Genomic DNA, 16,821 nt, shown 5'->3' with positions numbered 1-16,821 from the left:
CAGAGGCTAGGGACACCATCCCATCAAGATAAATGGGCTCTGTAGTTTTTCGTGTATTACTGAATTTAGAGTGTGTGTTGGCATTAATGTACGATATTTCACAATTCATGTTATGCAGCCTATCGTAAAATGTTTATTTTGGGCTTTGTGGAAAAGTGCTAATACAGAACATGCTTTTCCTTTTGCGTGAGTTGGTGAACTGCTTGTAGTGAATAAGTGAATGGACATAGCCCGTTTTTACTTTTTGTGAATTATCTACAGACAGGCTTTGTTTTTTACAAATATGCTATTCATTCAAAATTGTGTGGTGAATGCTTTATGCAAACATATATCAGCCAATCAGCTAGTCCAAACTATTTGATTATATCTTCAAATATTTACTAGTCTTCATTAGCAGTGTGTGCCCGGTCATCCAAGTCACCAGGTGTTTGTATTTTTGCTCTCTGATAGGATGACAGAGTGTTCTGAACAGGAGATTTTTAAGATGGTTACCATAATCAATTCTGGCATGAACTTTTGCACAAACATACATTTGCATGAGTACTTCCCAGACTTCCACCTTCCCCACAATGAGTATTTCATTTTCTTTCTGAATGTTGATTGAAAAAACAAATGCTAAACTTATTTCATATTGTTTGCACATCACAAAATAAGCAGCATAATATCACGTTGATCTCCTCGTCAGCCTTCCTAATTTCTTAGAGACCAATCCTGTAATCTTTGCGTGTGTCACTCCCATTGAAGTCAATAGGATTTTTATGTGAAGATAAATCTCACAATGGCCTAACCAGAACATTTCAATAAAATATCAAAAATGTCTGTGTTCCTCACATAAGAGGGGGAAATATACTGAATGCTGATAGAATCTGAAGTCTGCTTTGTGTTGTTTGTTCTATGCTATAATATGCGACATTTGTTCTACGCTCATTCCCAGTGGCAGCTTTAGAGTTAGTGGGTCCCTGTGCACAGCTTCATTTTCCAGGGCTCCCACTCACGACCCAGCCAAGAAAAAAGAACATTCTTTCTTATCTCCCCACCACATTTTTCATTCTTTTTTTCTTCATCCTGCTCCTATATTATAAGTAATGGGAAGTAAATGAAAATAAAGTGAGGTTCCTTGATTGGGGCAGGGGGTTGGGGTGCAGGAGGGAGTGTGGGCTCTGGGAGGAAGTTTGGGTGCAGGGTTGTGATAAAGCCTCTGTCCCAAATCTGGACCTTAGCGTCCAAAATCTGGGTGCTTACTATGGACTCCCCCAAGCTTTCTACAAGCTTGGATCTTATCTCGCTGCCACCATCCAAAGTTTTTCCAGGGTTTTGGCCCCCTCTCGGGTTCCCCAAACCTTTCCTTGGAGAACCCCCTCTCTGGTCTCCCCAACTCCCCCTGGAGAGACCCCCAAGACCCAGAAGTCTGAGTCTTACCGGGAAGGGAAATACCTCCCTTCCCCCTCCTTCTCCCCCCTGAGGCAAGCCTTCAACACAAGGGAACAGAGATAATCCTACCTCTTTCCCTCCCACCACTCGCTGGTGCTGCCGAGCCCCCCTCCGTAGATCTAACACAAAGAGAATCTCCTTCCCTTGTACCTTAATCTACCCAGAGAGTAAAATCAACCAAGTCTTAAAAAGAAAACTTTATATAAAAAGAAAGAACATACATATAAACTAAACACTGCATTAAGAGATCAATACAGGGATATGGCTTATAAGAAAATAGGAATAAACAGTCTGATTTAAAAGATAGCCAATTTAAACCAGTCCAGCAAAACAACACACATGTAAATACAAAACAAAGCATATAACAGTCTATTGCCTTGCTACCTTTGTACTCACACTTTGGTAGACGAAAGTTAGAAAAAGATTGGAGTTAGAAGAAGAGCTCTTTCACTCCGTAGCTGGGAGAAACAAAAGACTCCGAGTTTCTTTTCCCTCCCTGACTTTGAAAAAAAAATCCAGTTCTCTGATTGGTCCTCTGGTCAGGTGTTTGGTTCCCCCTTTACAGGTAAAGAAAAGTTAACCCTTACCTATCTACTTATGACAAGGGTTCAGGCTCTGGGCTGCAGCAGGGGGTTGGGGTGCAGGAGGGAGGCTCTTAACTCGGGTGGCATGGCTCCCAAAGCAATTGGCACACACACCCTTCCAGCAACAGCTCCTAAGTGGGGGGAGCCAGGGTCTCCATGCACTGCTGCCCGCAGGTGTCACCCCTGCAGCTCCCATTGGCCGCAGTTCCTGGCCAATGAGAGCTGCAGAGTCGGCACTCAGGGTGGGGACAGCGTGCAGACACCCCACCATCCCAAAGGGCCGCAGGGACATGCCGTCCAGTTCCGGGAGCAAAGCGGCATGGAAGGAGGCAGGCAGAGCTGGCAGGGAGCTGCCTTAGCCCTGCTGCTGGCATGTCTCTGTGCACCCCTTCGGTGGAGGGGGGCAGCGGGTCTCCGTTCGCTGTCCAGGGTGGCGGCAGCGCACAGAGCCACCTCCCACCCCGCCAGGGGCACATAGAGATGTGCCAACAGTCGTCTGCCTCCTGGGAGCGGCGTGGGGCCACCGGCCATAACATGCAGGCAGCTTGCCTACCTGAGCCCCGCTGCGCTGCCGGCTGGGACTTGGGGGCAGGTTGTCAGATATTTGTCCTGCATTTTGGGGGCCTCATGCCACCGCATGATTTGTTTCATGGTAAATCTGCTCCTGCTCATTCCACGCTGAACAAAACCATCAGATCAGTTACAGATAAGATGCATTAAACAACATTCATTGTTTAGTGGTGGGAAGGCATAGGGCTCAGGACAACATACAGGGACAGATCCTCAGCTGATGTAAACTAGCAAAGCTCCAGTGAAGTCACACTGATTTACGCCAGCTGAGGATATTGCAAGGTGTCAAAAATATTGTTCTGATCTCCTTCTGAAGCATCAGAATTCTATACAACCTGTTTACTTTACAGCCACTCACTCAGTGACAGGATTGCGACTGCAGGAAGTTTAAAATCATATCTGTTTATGTTAGATGAAACAACAGTGTATGACAGTGATGTGACAGCCATCAACACTTCTGCAGCTGAGAAATCCAGGTTACTGAATTTCTGCCTATTACATCATGAGTCAAAGAAATTAATTGATTACCTTTTGAGCTATCAAATGTAATTGTGGTTTATAGTAAGTTTTCCTCAGAGGTGTACTGTAGATAATTGCTCTGGATCTCTCCAACATTCAAGCCAACTGGTAAATTTTAAGCATTTAGTGCTACATATTCCAAAAGATGATCCCAAAATGTCTCATATGTAGAGGAATCCTGCACTTAAGTGTTTTGAACAGGTCTCTCCTAAAACAAACAATTACTGATTTCCTCTCATTTGTAGATATGTCATTGGTAGCAGGGTTTGGCTGGAATAGCTCCTAGATTAGAGAAAAATGGGAATTGTAGTTCTCTGCAGCAGAAAGTGTTTTGTAAAAGACTTCCTTCACCAGAGTAGACCAGATTAGTAACCAAGATGCAGAAGTCCATCTAGCTCTCACTTCCTCCTGTCAGGAATCCCACACGCTGGACACCAGAGAGATTAATGAGGAACTAGGAAAGATCCGATGCCCATTCACCTGGGAATTTCTGATTGGTCACAGTCCCACTGAGTAACCACAACTAATTAGATATGACTAGGCTTTTAGAGGGAGTTGTAGGGAGGTTTTGCTGAGATTTCCTGAGAGTTCCATATTCATATGGCGAGGAAGGAGGGAAAAATGCTAGACCTTTCACAGAGAAAATGGGAAAAATAAGGGAAAGACGAGACCGAGAGAGTAGACATACGAAGGAATCTGACTAGTCACAGAAAGTAAAAGGAAGGAGATCTTTTTACAGTAGGGTAAGTTGAGTATAAGCCAGCTGAGTGATGAGAGAGCCTAATCAGAGAATGGACTGCAGATCAACCAGAAAGATAATGGATCTTCAGAATTTGAAGAAAGGCAGTTAGCCTGCCTAACATAAAGGGGACTAAGACTTGTTAAATGCAGATATAGATTAAGCAGGCCTAGTGAAATGTACAAGTATATGCTAAGCAATATTCACTGACAAGCAAGCCAAAACTCATGCTCCCTGTGATGATGAGATCCATATACATTGACTTGCTGCCCCAAAATGAAAACAAAAGGAAGAAAAAACAGAACTGGTCACTGACCGGAAAGGCAGCAGGAAGAATCACCTGACACATCAGTTATGAGCATGTAGAACTGTCACAATACCAGGCCTGAGTATTGAAGGACCTGGGATACTCATTTGCATGAGTAGGTCCTTATATCTGTGCATAGTCCTACAGAAATGAATGGACTTTCCACAAGAACAAGAGCTCTTCAGCACAGATCCCTTAGCAGAATCAGGGTCTTCATTGTAATTCCCTTTTAGACAGGGTCCAGTAAGCTGTGCATGTGTCTACAATTAAAAGTGCATTTAACTGTCTTGTGACTATACAGTTTTTACTGTTTCCCTGTACTAATTTCAGCCATACTTCATATTAATAGAATATTTTAGATGATTAGTAGATGTTGTAAGCATGTTACAGAAATGAGTAGCATGTGTTATGGATTAACGTTAATATTATCCTATCAGAGAGCAGAAATAACTACCACCTGATTTAGGTGACCAGTCACACACCACAAATAAAGAATAGCAAATAATCAAAGGCAATTCAAATTGTTTGCTAATAATCCACAAGCACATTAGTAAAAGGCGTTGCAGACAGCTGTAAGGAAGCCATTCACCTGTTGGACTCTAGCAATTCATTACAATTTAATAACTATTAATTAAATATCCATGAAGTATTTATTAACCCTTTATAAACTATTTATCAATGTAGATTTGTATTTAAGTATGACAATTATAATTTTAGTATCACTTCCATGGGTATAACTCCCTCAGGTTTTTTTTCACTGGTGTCCCACAGAATCATCTTGCCTCTTTTGTTTTTCGGGGTTATCTGTCTTTCCCAGATAGTACTGAATCAAGTAGGAGAGCTTAACAAGTCAAAGAGTGACGCCGATGGAATGTACTATCCAGGTGACCACAGAAGTTGAGACTTCCTGGGATAACTTTTTGTACATTTCTCCCCACCGGTAAGTTCAGAGTTGGCCACTGTTTAGCCATCTGGTAAACTATCTGGACACATTACATCATTAAATGTGTTTTGTTGTTTTCTTAGCATGTGAGATAATAAGGCTTCTTAATAGGCATGAAAAGAACTAACACAGTGGTTACAAAGGAAGTATACCTAAGACCATAACTGTCTGGATATTACCAAGGCCAAAGACCAAACCTCATAGATGCATATGTGGCAACTATACAGCTGGGAGCCAGCTGGAATCCACATTTCAGCTGTACAAATGAAGCAAAGATGCCTTGACTAACTGGCTGTGGTGATTATGAGGACCAGTGAATCAGAGAATGCAGTCCGGTGAAACAAAGGAAGTTAGTCACACACTAAAATTTAATTTTGAATGCAGAACAACATTAGAGTTGGAAGAGTATAAGCCAGGAAAGTTATGAGGGTAATTATCAGATCCAGAGATTTAGCTGGGGTTGGGCAGACATACTGAGCTCTTGCAGGGAGCTCTACTGCTGCTAGGAACTGGCCTGGAATTTTCTACAGGGAGCTGAAGTACAGTAACATCAGCAGTACCTCAGAAGGCCAAAAACATCTTTATAACTGGGGTGTCCCCATGTGTCTCAAGTTGAAAGCTCAATAGTTAAGCCAAAATTTTAATTTGACTTCAGTGGCAAAGATCTGCGTTCAGCACCACTGAAAATCAGATGAATTATTTAGGTGGGTTTAGGAGCCTAATGTTAGATCACTAAGTTTGAAAGTGTTGGCTATAATGCTTGCTGATTAAAAACAACAACTATAATTAACCAAACCCTATAATGTAATCTCATGCTTCCAGGGAAAAAATAATTGTAACGAAGCAAAACATAAAATAAAAAATGACTCAGTGGCTGCTTCCAATAATAAGTCCCTCTCCACTTGCTAATGTGCATTTTAAGTCAATGATCACACCAGACCTCTAGAGTTGGATGTTAATGGGCTTCAAATAAAAGATTAAAAAGTTGTGGATATTTTATAATCTGTTCTCATTTAAAGTGCAATTGGTACATGAAAGGGCTTTCGTGTCTTATTATTCTTGTTCTTGGCTTACAAAATCATCATGACGATGGATCATTCCAACCGATCAGATTTTGAAGGAAGTGGGGAATATATCTTCCTCTTAATTAAAACAAAATATTCCAAACTGCTCCTATTTACCTTTCAAATTGAACAGATTCTTGGCCATCTGTTGCTGATAACATTGATTTTCATTCCTGTTGGCATCGTACCTGGTAAAGTCAGTTCATATTAATGTCAGAGATGACGCATAAAGAATAAAAAATGTGACCATGTTTCAGCTATTGAGGCTCAGGAGGAAGGAATACAATATTAAACCAGTGGACATCTGACCTCAGCTAACTATATCAGATTTTGTCCAAGCTTCAGGGACAGTCTTCCATTTATCTGTCTCTAGAGATTTAGTGGTTGATTCAAGAGGGGTGGGGATACTATGCGGTTTGTGTTGAATGTAAGATAATATAAAACATTTTTAGTCAATGTTTTACCATCCAGTGATCAGTATGCAAGTGTACAATGACTATGGAAAGATTTGATATGCTGTGATGAACTGCAAAGTGACACATTGATTGATCTGTGAGCCCAGTGGAGAAATCAGTCGATACCAGTAAAATTCACCAAGTGTTTTTCTGCCAGTTTCACAGACACTCCACTGATGCATACCAGAGAGCTAATGTTATTAGCTAAGTTGTACAGCAACATCTGGCACGTCCATAAATCAATCAGTGACACAATAATGGGGAAGGTGCCATTTGCTTTTTGCAGCTGATGACAAGATAATCATTAGCTTCTCGCTATTCAACACACCCCTTGCAAATATAAAGAACCGTGTGCTCACTTATTATTAGCCTTTCTTCCTTGCGATAAAAATGCATGTTGACCTGGTTACCATAATATTTAAAATGGTTTCAACTCATAAATTTTGCTTTGCCAACTCCTCCCTCCTTTTTCCATTTGTCTCTGTGCATCAAGTTAGATTGCTCTTATCTTTTAAGTCCCTCCTAAAAGGTCACTTTTTGTAGTTAAGCCTTCCTGTTTCCAAACCACCACCAGCACCATCAATATAATAAATTAGAGATATAATGCACCAGAAGTTATATTAAAATAATGGAGAAAAAAATCTATAACCAAGAAGCAGTATTTTTAGCCTAAATAATTCCTTCTCCTGCCTCTTCCTGTGTGTCTACATTGTTTAATTTAGGGCCTAATCCTGCTTTTATGGAAGCCAAAAGTAGAACTCCCTCTAGCTATGGGAACAAGATCCAGCCCTTTGGTGTAAAGGAGCACAAACTTCACAGCAAGTTTATATTGGACCAACAACCTTTACAGAAAAGGCCTCTTAGGAAACAGAAACACAGGAATTGCTATATTGGATCAGACCAGTACCTCATCTAATTCAGTAATCTCTCTTCAACAGTGTCTCCAATATGCTTCAGAGAATGTGCATAACCCCTACAACCACCATCTGGGATAACCAGCCCTGAAGGAAAGCTTCCTCCAAACCCCCATTACTAGGAGGGTGGCTAATGCCCTGAATCCTGGGGACTTATTTCTCTTCCACATCTCTGATTTATTTTTTCATATGTGCTCTTGTAACTCTAGGTTACACATATAAACATCCAGTGACTAAGAAAAACTTATTAGGATAGACTAGGAGGGTCAGGTGTATGGAGGTCTGTGTCCTAAGTTATCTGACGTGGTGTGATGGGGCACGCTCGCCCCGCAGTGAACGGGGAAGGGTTAAGCCTAAATTGTGGGCTGAGGAAGCCACATCCTCTCAACTCTACTGGGCATGCTCCCAATGCACCAGTATAAAAGGGAGCAGCTCAGCTCAGCTGAGGCTGACTGCCAGAGAGGAAGGGTGCATGACATTGGCTGCAGCCAAGGATCAGCCGAAGTCCGAGGCCATGGGAGCTGGAGATGCCATGACACAGGCAGACATCAGGCTACCCACGGAAGCCCCACAGAGTCCAGAGTCGCCATGGACAGTGCAGACCAGGGAACCCAGAGACAGCTGAGACATCAAGACTGCAGCAGCAGGAACCACAGTAGGAAGCAGCCCAGGGGAATCAGATAGTGGACCAGTTAGTGAACTGGAATATTGAGTCAGCATGCTTGCGTCGGACCACCCCCACTGACTCAGTGGCATGCGCTCCTGCCACTACCAGCTCTGGGCTGGAGTCCAGTGGAGAGGGAAGGCCCAGGCCCCCTACCTGGGCTGCCACCATCCCCCTTTCTGGGCATGACAGCCCCCTTCCCTGATTGAGGTCACCTGGCCTCTAGGCCTTACTGCTCTGCAAAAAGACATGAATCAATTGACTGTGGCCACTAGCCCCTACTGCCCGATTAGAGGGGCAAACCTATTGACTCTGGCCACTGTGCCACGCTGCCCTGCTAACAGAGGGAGATGCAGATGCAATGACGTTGGTCCCCAGGCCTTGGTGCCCTGCGGACTGGGGCAAATCCATTGACTTTGGCCACTAGGCCTCACTGCCCTGCTAACAGAGGCGAGTATATTGACTTTGACTACGGAGACATAGAGGCAGTTTATGCAGACCCTGCTTCTACACCTTAAGGGAGACGAGGCACACTCACTCCGCATAAACGGGGTCAACCCAACCATGTCACACTTGGTAGAGAATGTGGGAAACACCCCAGGCCTGAGGAGAGGGAGGTATGGGTTCTTCCCTTGACCTCCCTAGCATTCTAGCTACATGAATTAGTAGATGCCAGCATGGAATTGGACAAGGTCTTGAAATGGCTCCTAGAAAACCAGCAAAAACAGGTAGCACAACAACGGTAGCAGCAATATGCGCAAGTGTTGCAACAGGTTACTAGCCACCAATAGGAAATGTTGCAGCATCCAGCAGCAAATCCAACAGGAAAGGCTCGTCCAACAAGTGCCGGCGTTATCAGAGAAAGTGGGACAACTTTCTAGCCTATTACTTAACGGAGCCAGCCCAGGTGGTCTATCGCAATCTTGACCACCAGGACGCCATGGACTATGAAAAAGTGAAGGTGTCCGCACTAGACCAGACCAATATCAGCCCCGAGACATATCACCAGCGATTTAATCAGAAATGGTACCCTACAGAGGCTAGGCCACGACCGGCGGTTCAGTTCTCTGGGACTACACTTGGTGATGACTAAAGACCGACAAGTCGTCTGATGCTCAGCTGGCAGAAGTGGTAATTTTGGAACAGTTCACCCAAATCCTCCAGACCAGGGGGAAGGAGTGGGTGCATAGAGACCGCCCTGCAACGCTTACGGAAGCGGTTGGACTGATAGAGGATTACTTGGTGGCCGAAATTACGGAACCCCAGCCCCATAAGATGGAGGAACTCGGGGGGGAAAGGCTGGCTAGCCAGGAGAAACCCCACTCGGCCCCACTGGGAGGACTGCAACTCCTGTCGAGAGCCCCGACTAGGAACACTGACATGAGTCTGAAGCCGACTGCTACCCGAGGCCTTACACAGTGGTATGAAAGCCCACTAGTCGGAGCCAATCCAATTAGAATGGACTCGCCACACAGAGGGGCCGATATCATTGTTATGAATGTGGTCAAGAGGGGCATTTCCAACATGATGGGGGAAGGGATAGCTCAGTGGTTTGAGCACTGGCCTGCTAAACCCAGGATTGTGAGTTCAATCCTTGAGGGGGCCACTTAGGGATCTGCAGCAAAAATCAGTACTTGGTCCTGCTAGTGAAGGCAGGGGGCTGGACTCTATGACCTTTCAAGGTACCTTCCAGTTCTAGGAGATAGGTATATCTCAATGTATATATGGACTGCAATTATGAGCAGGTCTGGGTAGCCAGCCCCTGGGCTTGGAATAGGGGTCCAGAAAAGCTCCAGATCCCGGTGCTCATAGAAGGGGTTCCTGCAACAGCACTGATTGACTCTGGCTGTAGCCAAACTGTCGTCCAAGGTGATCTGGTACCAGACAGGACCCCCATCCACATCCAATGTGTCCATGGAGACCTACATTTGTATCCTGCTGCCTGGGTGATGCTGGAGATATACCACCAAAGCATGGCCCTCTCAGTCAGGCTTGATTCCCAAGCTGGCCTATCCAGTGATTCTGGGGTGGGACTGGTCATGGTTCCTAGAACTACTGCAAGAGCCCCCTCAGTACCGTCCGACAGCAGAAGACAAAAGGCTGACAAAAATGGGGCTACTTGTGAGGGATCGGGATGCCAATCCAGGGGAAGGGCCTTCCAAGTCTGCCATGATCTCAGTGCCCCCACCTACACGAACAGACTCCTCCATCAATGATGCATGAACAGAGCTTGAACAAGATGGTGACTTTATCTGGGAACAATGAGAGGACCCTATGCTTAGTCACCCCTGGGAGCAGGTTACCGCTATAAATCAAGAGGGGAGGGGTGCTCCCCAAAAAACCCCAAGGCCCATGCTTCAAAATATGGCATGACCACCTCTATCACCTAGTGAAAGAGCCACATACTAGAGAAGTGCTTCGCCAGCTGCTGGTCCCTTGAAGGTTGCGCCAGGGTCTTTTACACCTCACCCATTTGGTGCTCTGGGCAGGGCACCTTGGAAGAGACAAGACCCTCCAACAGGTGGCACAGCGGTTCTTCTGGCCAGATATCCACCAGGAGGTGAAGAATTATTGTGCCTCATGTTCAGAGTGCCAATGCATGGACCCGAAAGGAGTGCTGAAAGGGCCCCTCATCCCCTCCCTGTGGTTAGGATCCCCTTTGAGTGAATAGGGCTTGACTTGGTAGGCCCACTAGACAAGAGTTCCTCTGGCCACCCGTATATCCTCATGATAGTGGATTATGTGACATGCTACCCAGAAGCAGTCCCATTATATGGACTGCCATGCCCCCTAAGATAGCCGCTGAGCTCATCAAGGTCTTTGCACGGGTAAGGATACCCCACGAAATCTTAACAGATCAGGGGACGAACGTGACTTTCCGATTGATGGCCGACCTCTGCCATCTCTTAGATACACGAGCCCTGAGAACTTCCTTATACCATCCCCAGACAGACAGATTGGTAGAATGTTTTAACAAGACCTTAAAGAGCATGCTACGCAAATTTGTGGAAGAGGATCGGCAACATTCAGATACACTACCCTCAGCCTTGTTGTTTGCCATATGGGAGGTACCTCAAGTATCAACGGGGTTCTCCCCCTTCAGACTCATATGGGAGACCACCCTGTGTATTCTCAGCCTTCTGAAAGAGGGCCGGGTAGGGCAAGAGACACAGGTTGGTGGGGATTGTCCATCATGTGATATAGCTGCAGAAGAGGCTTCAGATGCTAGGGACCTTTGCCAGAGAAAATCTGAGGCAGGTGCAGCAGATTCAGGCACAACCGTGTAACGAGACAGCCAGGCTGCTGAGCTCTGAACCAGGAGACCAGGTCCTAATCCTGCTGCCCTCAACTGAATCAAAACTATTGGCTAAGTGGCAAGGCCCCTTTGAAGTCACATGGTAGATTGGGCCGATCGATTATGAGGTCCAGCTGCCAGGCTGGTGCCACAAGACATGCATGTATTACATCAATTTGCTAAAGTCCTGGAGGTGCAGGAAGGCTTTACTAATCACACCCTGCACCCCTGAACCAGAATTAGGACCCATGGCTGATGAATCCTTTGAAGATGGGCCAATGTTGATAGGAACAGAACTTGTCCAGACCCAGAGAGAACAACTGCAAAGACTCCTGCGGTCCTACTCAGATGTCTTGTTGGCTCATATTGCCACTGTACCAGGACAAAAGGTACGCAACCCCACTGACCTGTGCCCAAGAAGATGTGGGGGGCCATCCAGAAAGAACTGGAGGTCATGCTGGATATAGGCTTGATAGAAGAATCTCATAGTGAGTGGCAAAGCCCAGTAGTCGGAGTCCTGAAACCAGATAGGTCCATCTGGTTTTGTATTGACTTTAGAAAGGTGAACAGTATATCCTGATTCAATGTCTATCCGATACTGTGGGTCGAAAAACTCCTCGAGAGGTTGGGGGAGCCTGGCTCCCCCTATTGACTTTGGATCTCACCAAAGGGTATTGGCAAATCCTTCTGACCCCAAACTCACGTTCGAAGATGGCATTCCCAACCCCCTTTGGCCTGTATCAATTTATAACCATGCCGTTGGCTACATGGGGCAGTGACCACCTTCCAGCGACTTGTGAATCAGCTATTACAACAACATGGGCAGTACACCACCGCTTATATCAATGACATTGTCATATATAGCACCAGCTGGGAAGACTATCTTCAACACCTCTCTAAGGTCATATATGCACTCCGGGAGGCTGGACTCATGAATTCAACAAAATGCCATCTTGGGCAGAACGAAGTAACATACCTAAGTTATACTGTTGGAGGCAGAGAGCTGTGACCCTTAGTTGGGAAGGTACAAATGTTGCAGAGCTGGCCCATGCTGATGACAGAGACAGGTTCAGCAATTCCTAGTCAGATATTGCCAGTGTTTTGTACTGGATTTCGTGAATTTGGCCGTCCCCCTGACTGACTTGATGAAGAAATCACAATCCCAGAGAGTTCAGTGGTTTAGGGAGTGTGAGGCTGCCTTTCAGGCATTAAAGAAACGGCTGACCCAGGAGTCAATATTGGTCCATCTCGACTTCCAGAAACCCTTCATCCTGCAGATGGACACATCAGAGGTAGGGATTGGGGCGGTACTGTCTCAAGGAGACGCCAGAGAGGAACCTATTGTATCTGAGGCGAAAAGTGTTCCCTGGAGAGACCTGTTAATTGACTACAGAGAAAGAGGCCCTAGATGTCAAATGGGCCATAGATTCTCTACAGTATTAATTGCTGGGGAACACATTCCGGCTGATTACTGACCATGCACCCCTGTGCTGGTTACACCACATGAAGGAAACTAACCCCCAAATAATGCGGTGGTACTTATCCCTACAACCTTATGATTTCCTGGGAAATGTGCATGGCAACGCTGATTTCTCTTCTTGGCTGCAGGGCGAGGAAAGAGGTGCAGAGCCCCTGCCAGATCCACTCTTAAAGGGGAGGGTGTATGACAGGGCACACTCACCCAGCACTGGTTAGGGTGCACTCACCCCACATTGGATGGGGAAGGGTTAACCCCACATTGTAGGCTGAGGAATCCATGCCCCCCTCAACTCTACTGGGCATATTTCAATGCATCAGTATAAAAGGGAGCAGCTCTGCTCTGTTGGGGCTGACTGCTGGAGAGGAAGGGCATACAATACTTGCTCCCCCTAGGATAAGCCAAAGCCGGAGGCCATCGGAGCCAGAAGATGCCTCGCAATGCAGGCAGACGCCAGGCACCCATGGAGGCTCCACAGAGTCCAGAGTCACCGAGGATAGCACAGACCGGGGAACCCAGAGAGAGCAGAGATGCCCAGACCGCAGCAGTGGGAACCACGGTAGGAAGCAGCCCAGGGGAATCAGATAGTGGCCCAGCAGTGTGTTTCCATCAGACCACCGCAGGTGACTCAGTGGAACACCCTCCTGCCACTACCAGGGCTTTGGGCTGGGATCTGATGGTGAGGGAGGGCTCAGGCCCCCTATCCAGGCCACCACCATCCCTCTTTCTGGGTGTTGCGGCCCCTTTCCCCAACTGAGGCCACTTGGTTGCACTGCCCCACGACCAGGGACGAATCCATTGACTGTGGCCCTAGGCCGTATTGCCCCGCAAAACAGGGATGAATCCGTTAACTATGGCCACTAGTCCATACTGCCCTGCTAAGATGCACAAATCCATTGACTGTGGCCCTAGGCAAAATGCCCTGCAAACAAGGACAAATCCATTGACGGTGTCCACTAGGCCCAATTGCCCTGCTAAGAGGGACAAACCCATTGACTCTGGCCACTGTGCTGCACTGCCCTGCTAACAGGGGCAGATGCAGTGACTTTGGTTCCCAGGCCTTGCTGTCCTGCAGACTGGGGCAAATACACTGACTTTGGCCACTAGACCTTACTTCCCTGCTAAAAGGGACAAATACATTGACTCTGGCTATTGGGCCATACTGCCCTGCTAAGCAGGCCTAATACACTGACTTTGGCCAGTAGGCCTCATTGCCCTGCTAGCAGACTCATTGACTCTGGCTATGGAGACACAGACGCAGGTTATGTACACCCTGCCCCTGCCCCCTAAGGGAGATGAGGTGCACTCGCCCCGCACTGGATGGGATCCCCCTTACCCTGTCACACATGGATAAAAAGTACCAAAGTTCCTTTTGGTCTGTAAACATATTATGGAAAGATGGTACAAACTGGATGTGTTTAACTGGTGAATAGGGAATTTCAAGGCTTCTAGTGAGGTCACAAATAGTTTTAGTAACAAACCAAGACACCAGGATGAGAGGAAGCTGTTGTAAACGGAACCACTGGATAGTTGTTTTGACTGGTTAGTTCTTTTGGGATGGGCTTCAGGCTTTGTTTTTAGGGAGCACTTGTCAATCTGTTTTAAAAGGAAGGAGCGAGGGGTGGAAGGAGAAAGGTGTTACAACATATCAGCCAGCTTCAGTATCATTTTTGTCACCAGCCTCGCACTGCTGAGGCCCAGGAATTTCTCATCACACCACTGGGCCTCCACTTTCCTTATCCTCAAAGACCTGGCAGAGAGAGGGAACTAGATTACATTAGTGTCTCCATCAGAATCAGCTCAATTCTAAGCAACACCAGAGATGTGAAGTGAAGGCTCCTGCTATCATGCCTTCCCTACGGTGCTAATTTCCTCCCCACCTTATCCTTACCCCCTAACATTCAGGGTTGGCTTCTGTGGGGGTGTGGTGGGGGGAAGGGTCAGGAAAGCACAGGTGCTGCAGAGGGCAGAGGAGGGGAACAGGGGTAAGGGGAGCAGAGCTTTGGGAAGGCCGTGGATTGGAGGGGGGATACTGAGGGCATGTAGGGACTGTGGCTGAGGTGGATGAATGAACAGGGGCAACGAATCTGAGGCCTCAGGAGCAGCTCAGCTCATCAGGAGGAGGAGAATGAACACACTGGGCAGAGTATTGAGTATTTGCTGTGCTACTCTTATAAGATTTGTTCTAAGGTGCTTGAATGATTAGCAAACATGATGCAATGGTATATGGACACAAAACCAGGCCGGCTTACTCTAGCTTCTTCCCCTGACCTAGATAACTAGGTGTGTGCTGCAGAGCTCACATGGCAACTTTTTCAAACTCCCATAGTACGTTACGTCAATTATGGGTGAGTTCATTTCACTTACTTTTCTGCTGCAGGCAAGACATGATTGTAATCACTATTTTTGCTGCTTCTATCCCCTGAGGACTCGTTCAGGCCTAGTAAATGGGCCACTAGTATCACACTTTATTGTAGGAAGGGTTAGGGGAGTATGATTGGGAATGTAAACATGTCCAAATGTGGACACCGGAGAATAACCGGAAAAAAAAAACAAAACCAAAAAACCAGCCAACCAAAGAGTACAAAGATGGAAGGTTTGATGTTCAGAAATGCATATATAAAAGAAAAGAGGGAGAGAAGAATGAACTTCAGTCACTGGGGTGATATTTTATCATGTACTATTTGACAGTACAGTTGCAGGGTTTGAATGAACCATCTGCTTTTCTGACAGTTCATACTTAAAAGTAGATTATTTTTCAGAGAATGATCAATTTTCAGAACTAATCATGTATGATGTCCCCCTCCCTTCAAAATAAAAGATCCTATTTTCACGGATGGTTTGAAGAAATGTTAATAATTAAGACATTGCTTGCAGGGTTGTTGTAGCTGTGTTGGTCCCAGGATATGAAAGAGACAAGGTAAGGTAGGTAATACCTTTTATTAGACCAACGTCTGTTGGTGGAAGGGACAAGCTTTTGGGCTTCACAGAGCTGAAGAATTGCTCTGTGAATCTCACAAGCTTGTCTCTTCCAGCAACTGAAGTTGGTCTGATAAAAGGTATTACCTCGCCTACCTTGTCTCTCTCAATAGTTAATATATACAGATATTGCCTCTGTTTTAAGGGTGGTTTCACAATATAGTTGTTAAACTATGAAATTACACCATGGAACAAGCTAGAATTTGTAAAGCCTACCTTCCTCCGATGGGACGGTACAATAAAAAATGTTTCAATATTATGCTTCTTCAAGAAACTGTTCCTTTCATGGCCATACCCTGGTTCTACCTCATAGTCACCGTTTAGGCACTCTAAGGTGGTCTTTGTTATGTGAACTTTCCTAGAGAGAAAGAGAGGAAAAAAGATTTTAAAGCAATGAGCCAGGACCTATTCATCTGGGTGAAATCCATCACTGTGCAGAGGAACAACACAAAGGTGAATTACATGCACAAAACAGTAGGTGAACTTTTGTTGTAGGGCAGCTAAATTCTCGCAACCAACTCTAATGCCTAGGTGTTTTTAGCATATAAACTTCCTAAATTTAGCAGATGCTTTGAACAAATGTAAGTCACTATAGAGTACCACCTCAAACTGAAGTCTGGTTGATTTTACAAAGTATGCAGGCATACATGTTATATTTCAAGTATTCTAGCTTTCTAGGTATTTATTAAAGCACGTGCTGGAGATATTGTCCCTCTATTTTATGCATGCCACCCCACTCTTTAAATCTTTCCAATGGCTGTTCTTTTTCTGCTATACAAAGGTCAGGCTTTTGTTTTCACTTTCCCATCCATTTACAACTCTGAGGGCTCAGTCTGCATAAGTGTAATCGGGAAACTGAACCTCAATTAACTTTCAAAGT

General features: G+C 45.7%; 1 protein-coding gene across 1 annotated transcript in view; it reads right to left on the bottom strand.

The window, feature by feature from the left end:
* ADCY1 (adenylate cyclase 1) overlaps positions 1-16,821 on the bottom strand; it is a 257,663-nt gene that overhangs the window by 52,139 nt on the left and 188,703 nt on the right. The window contains exon 7 of the mRNA XM_032796824.2: positions 16,158-16,299. Within this exon, the coding sequence (XP_032652715.1) occupies positions 16,158-16,299 (142 nt within the window). The remainder of the gene's footprint in view (positions 1-16,157; positions 16,300-16,821) is intronic.

This window comes from Chelonoidis abingdonii, chromosome 2, assembly GCF_003597395.2.
Source record: "Chelonoidis abingdonii isolate Lonesome George chromosome 2, CheloAbing_2.0, whole genome shotgun sequence".
NCBI lineage: Eukaryota > Metazoa > Chordata > Testudines > Testudinidae > Chelonoidis > Chelonoidis abingdonii.
The sequence above is the reverse complement of the archived record's forward strand: the minus strand, read 5'-3'. Positions and strand labels throughout refer to the sequence as shown.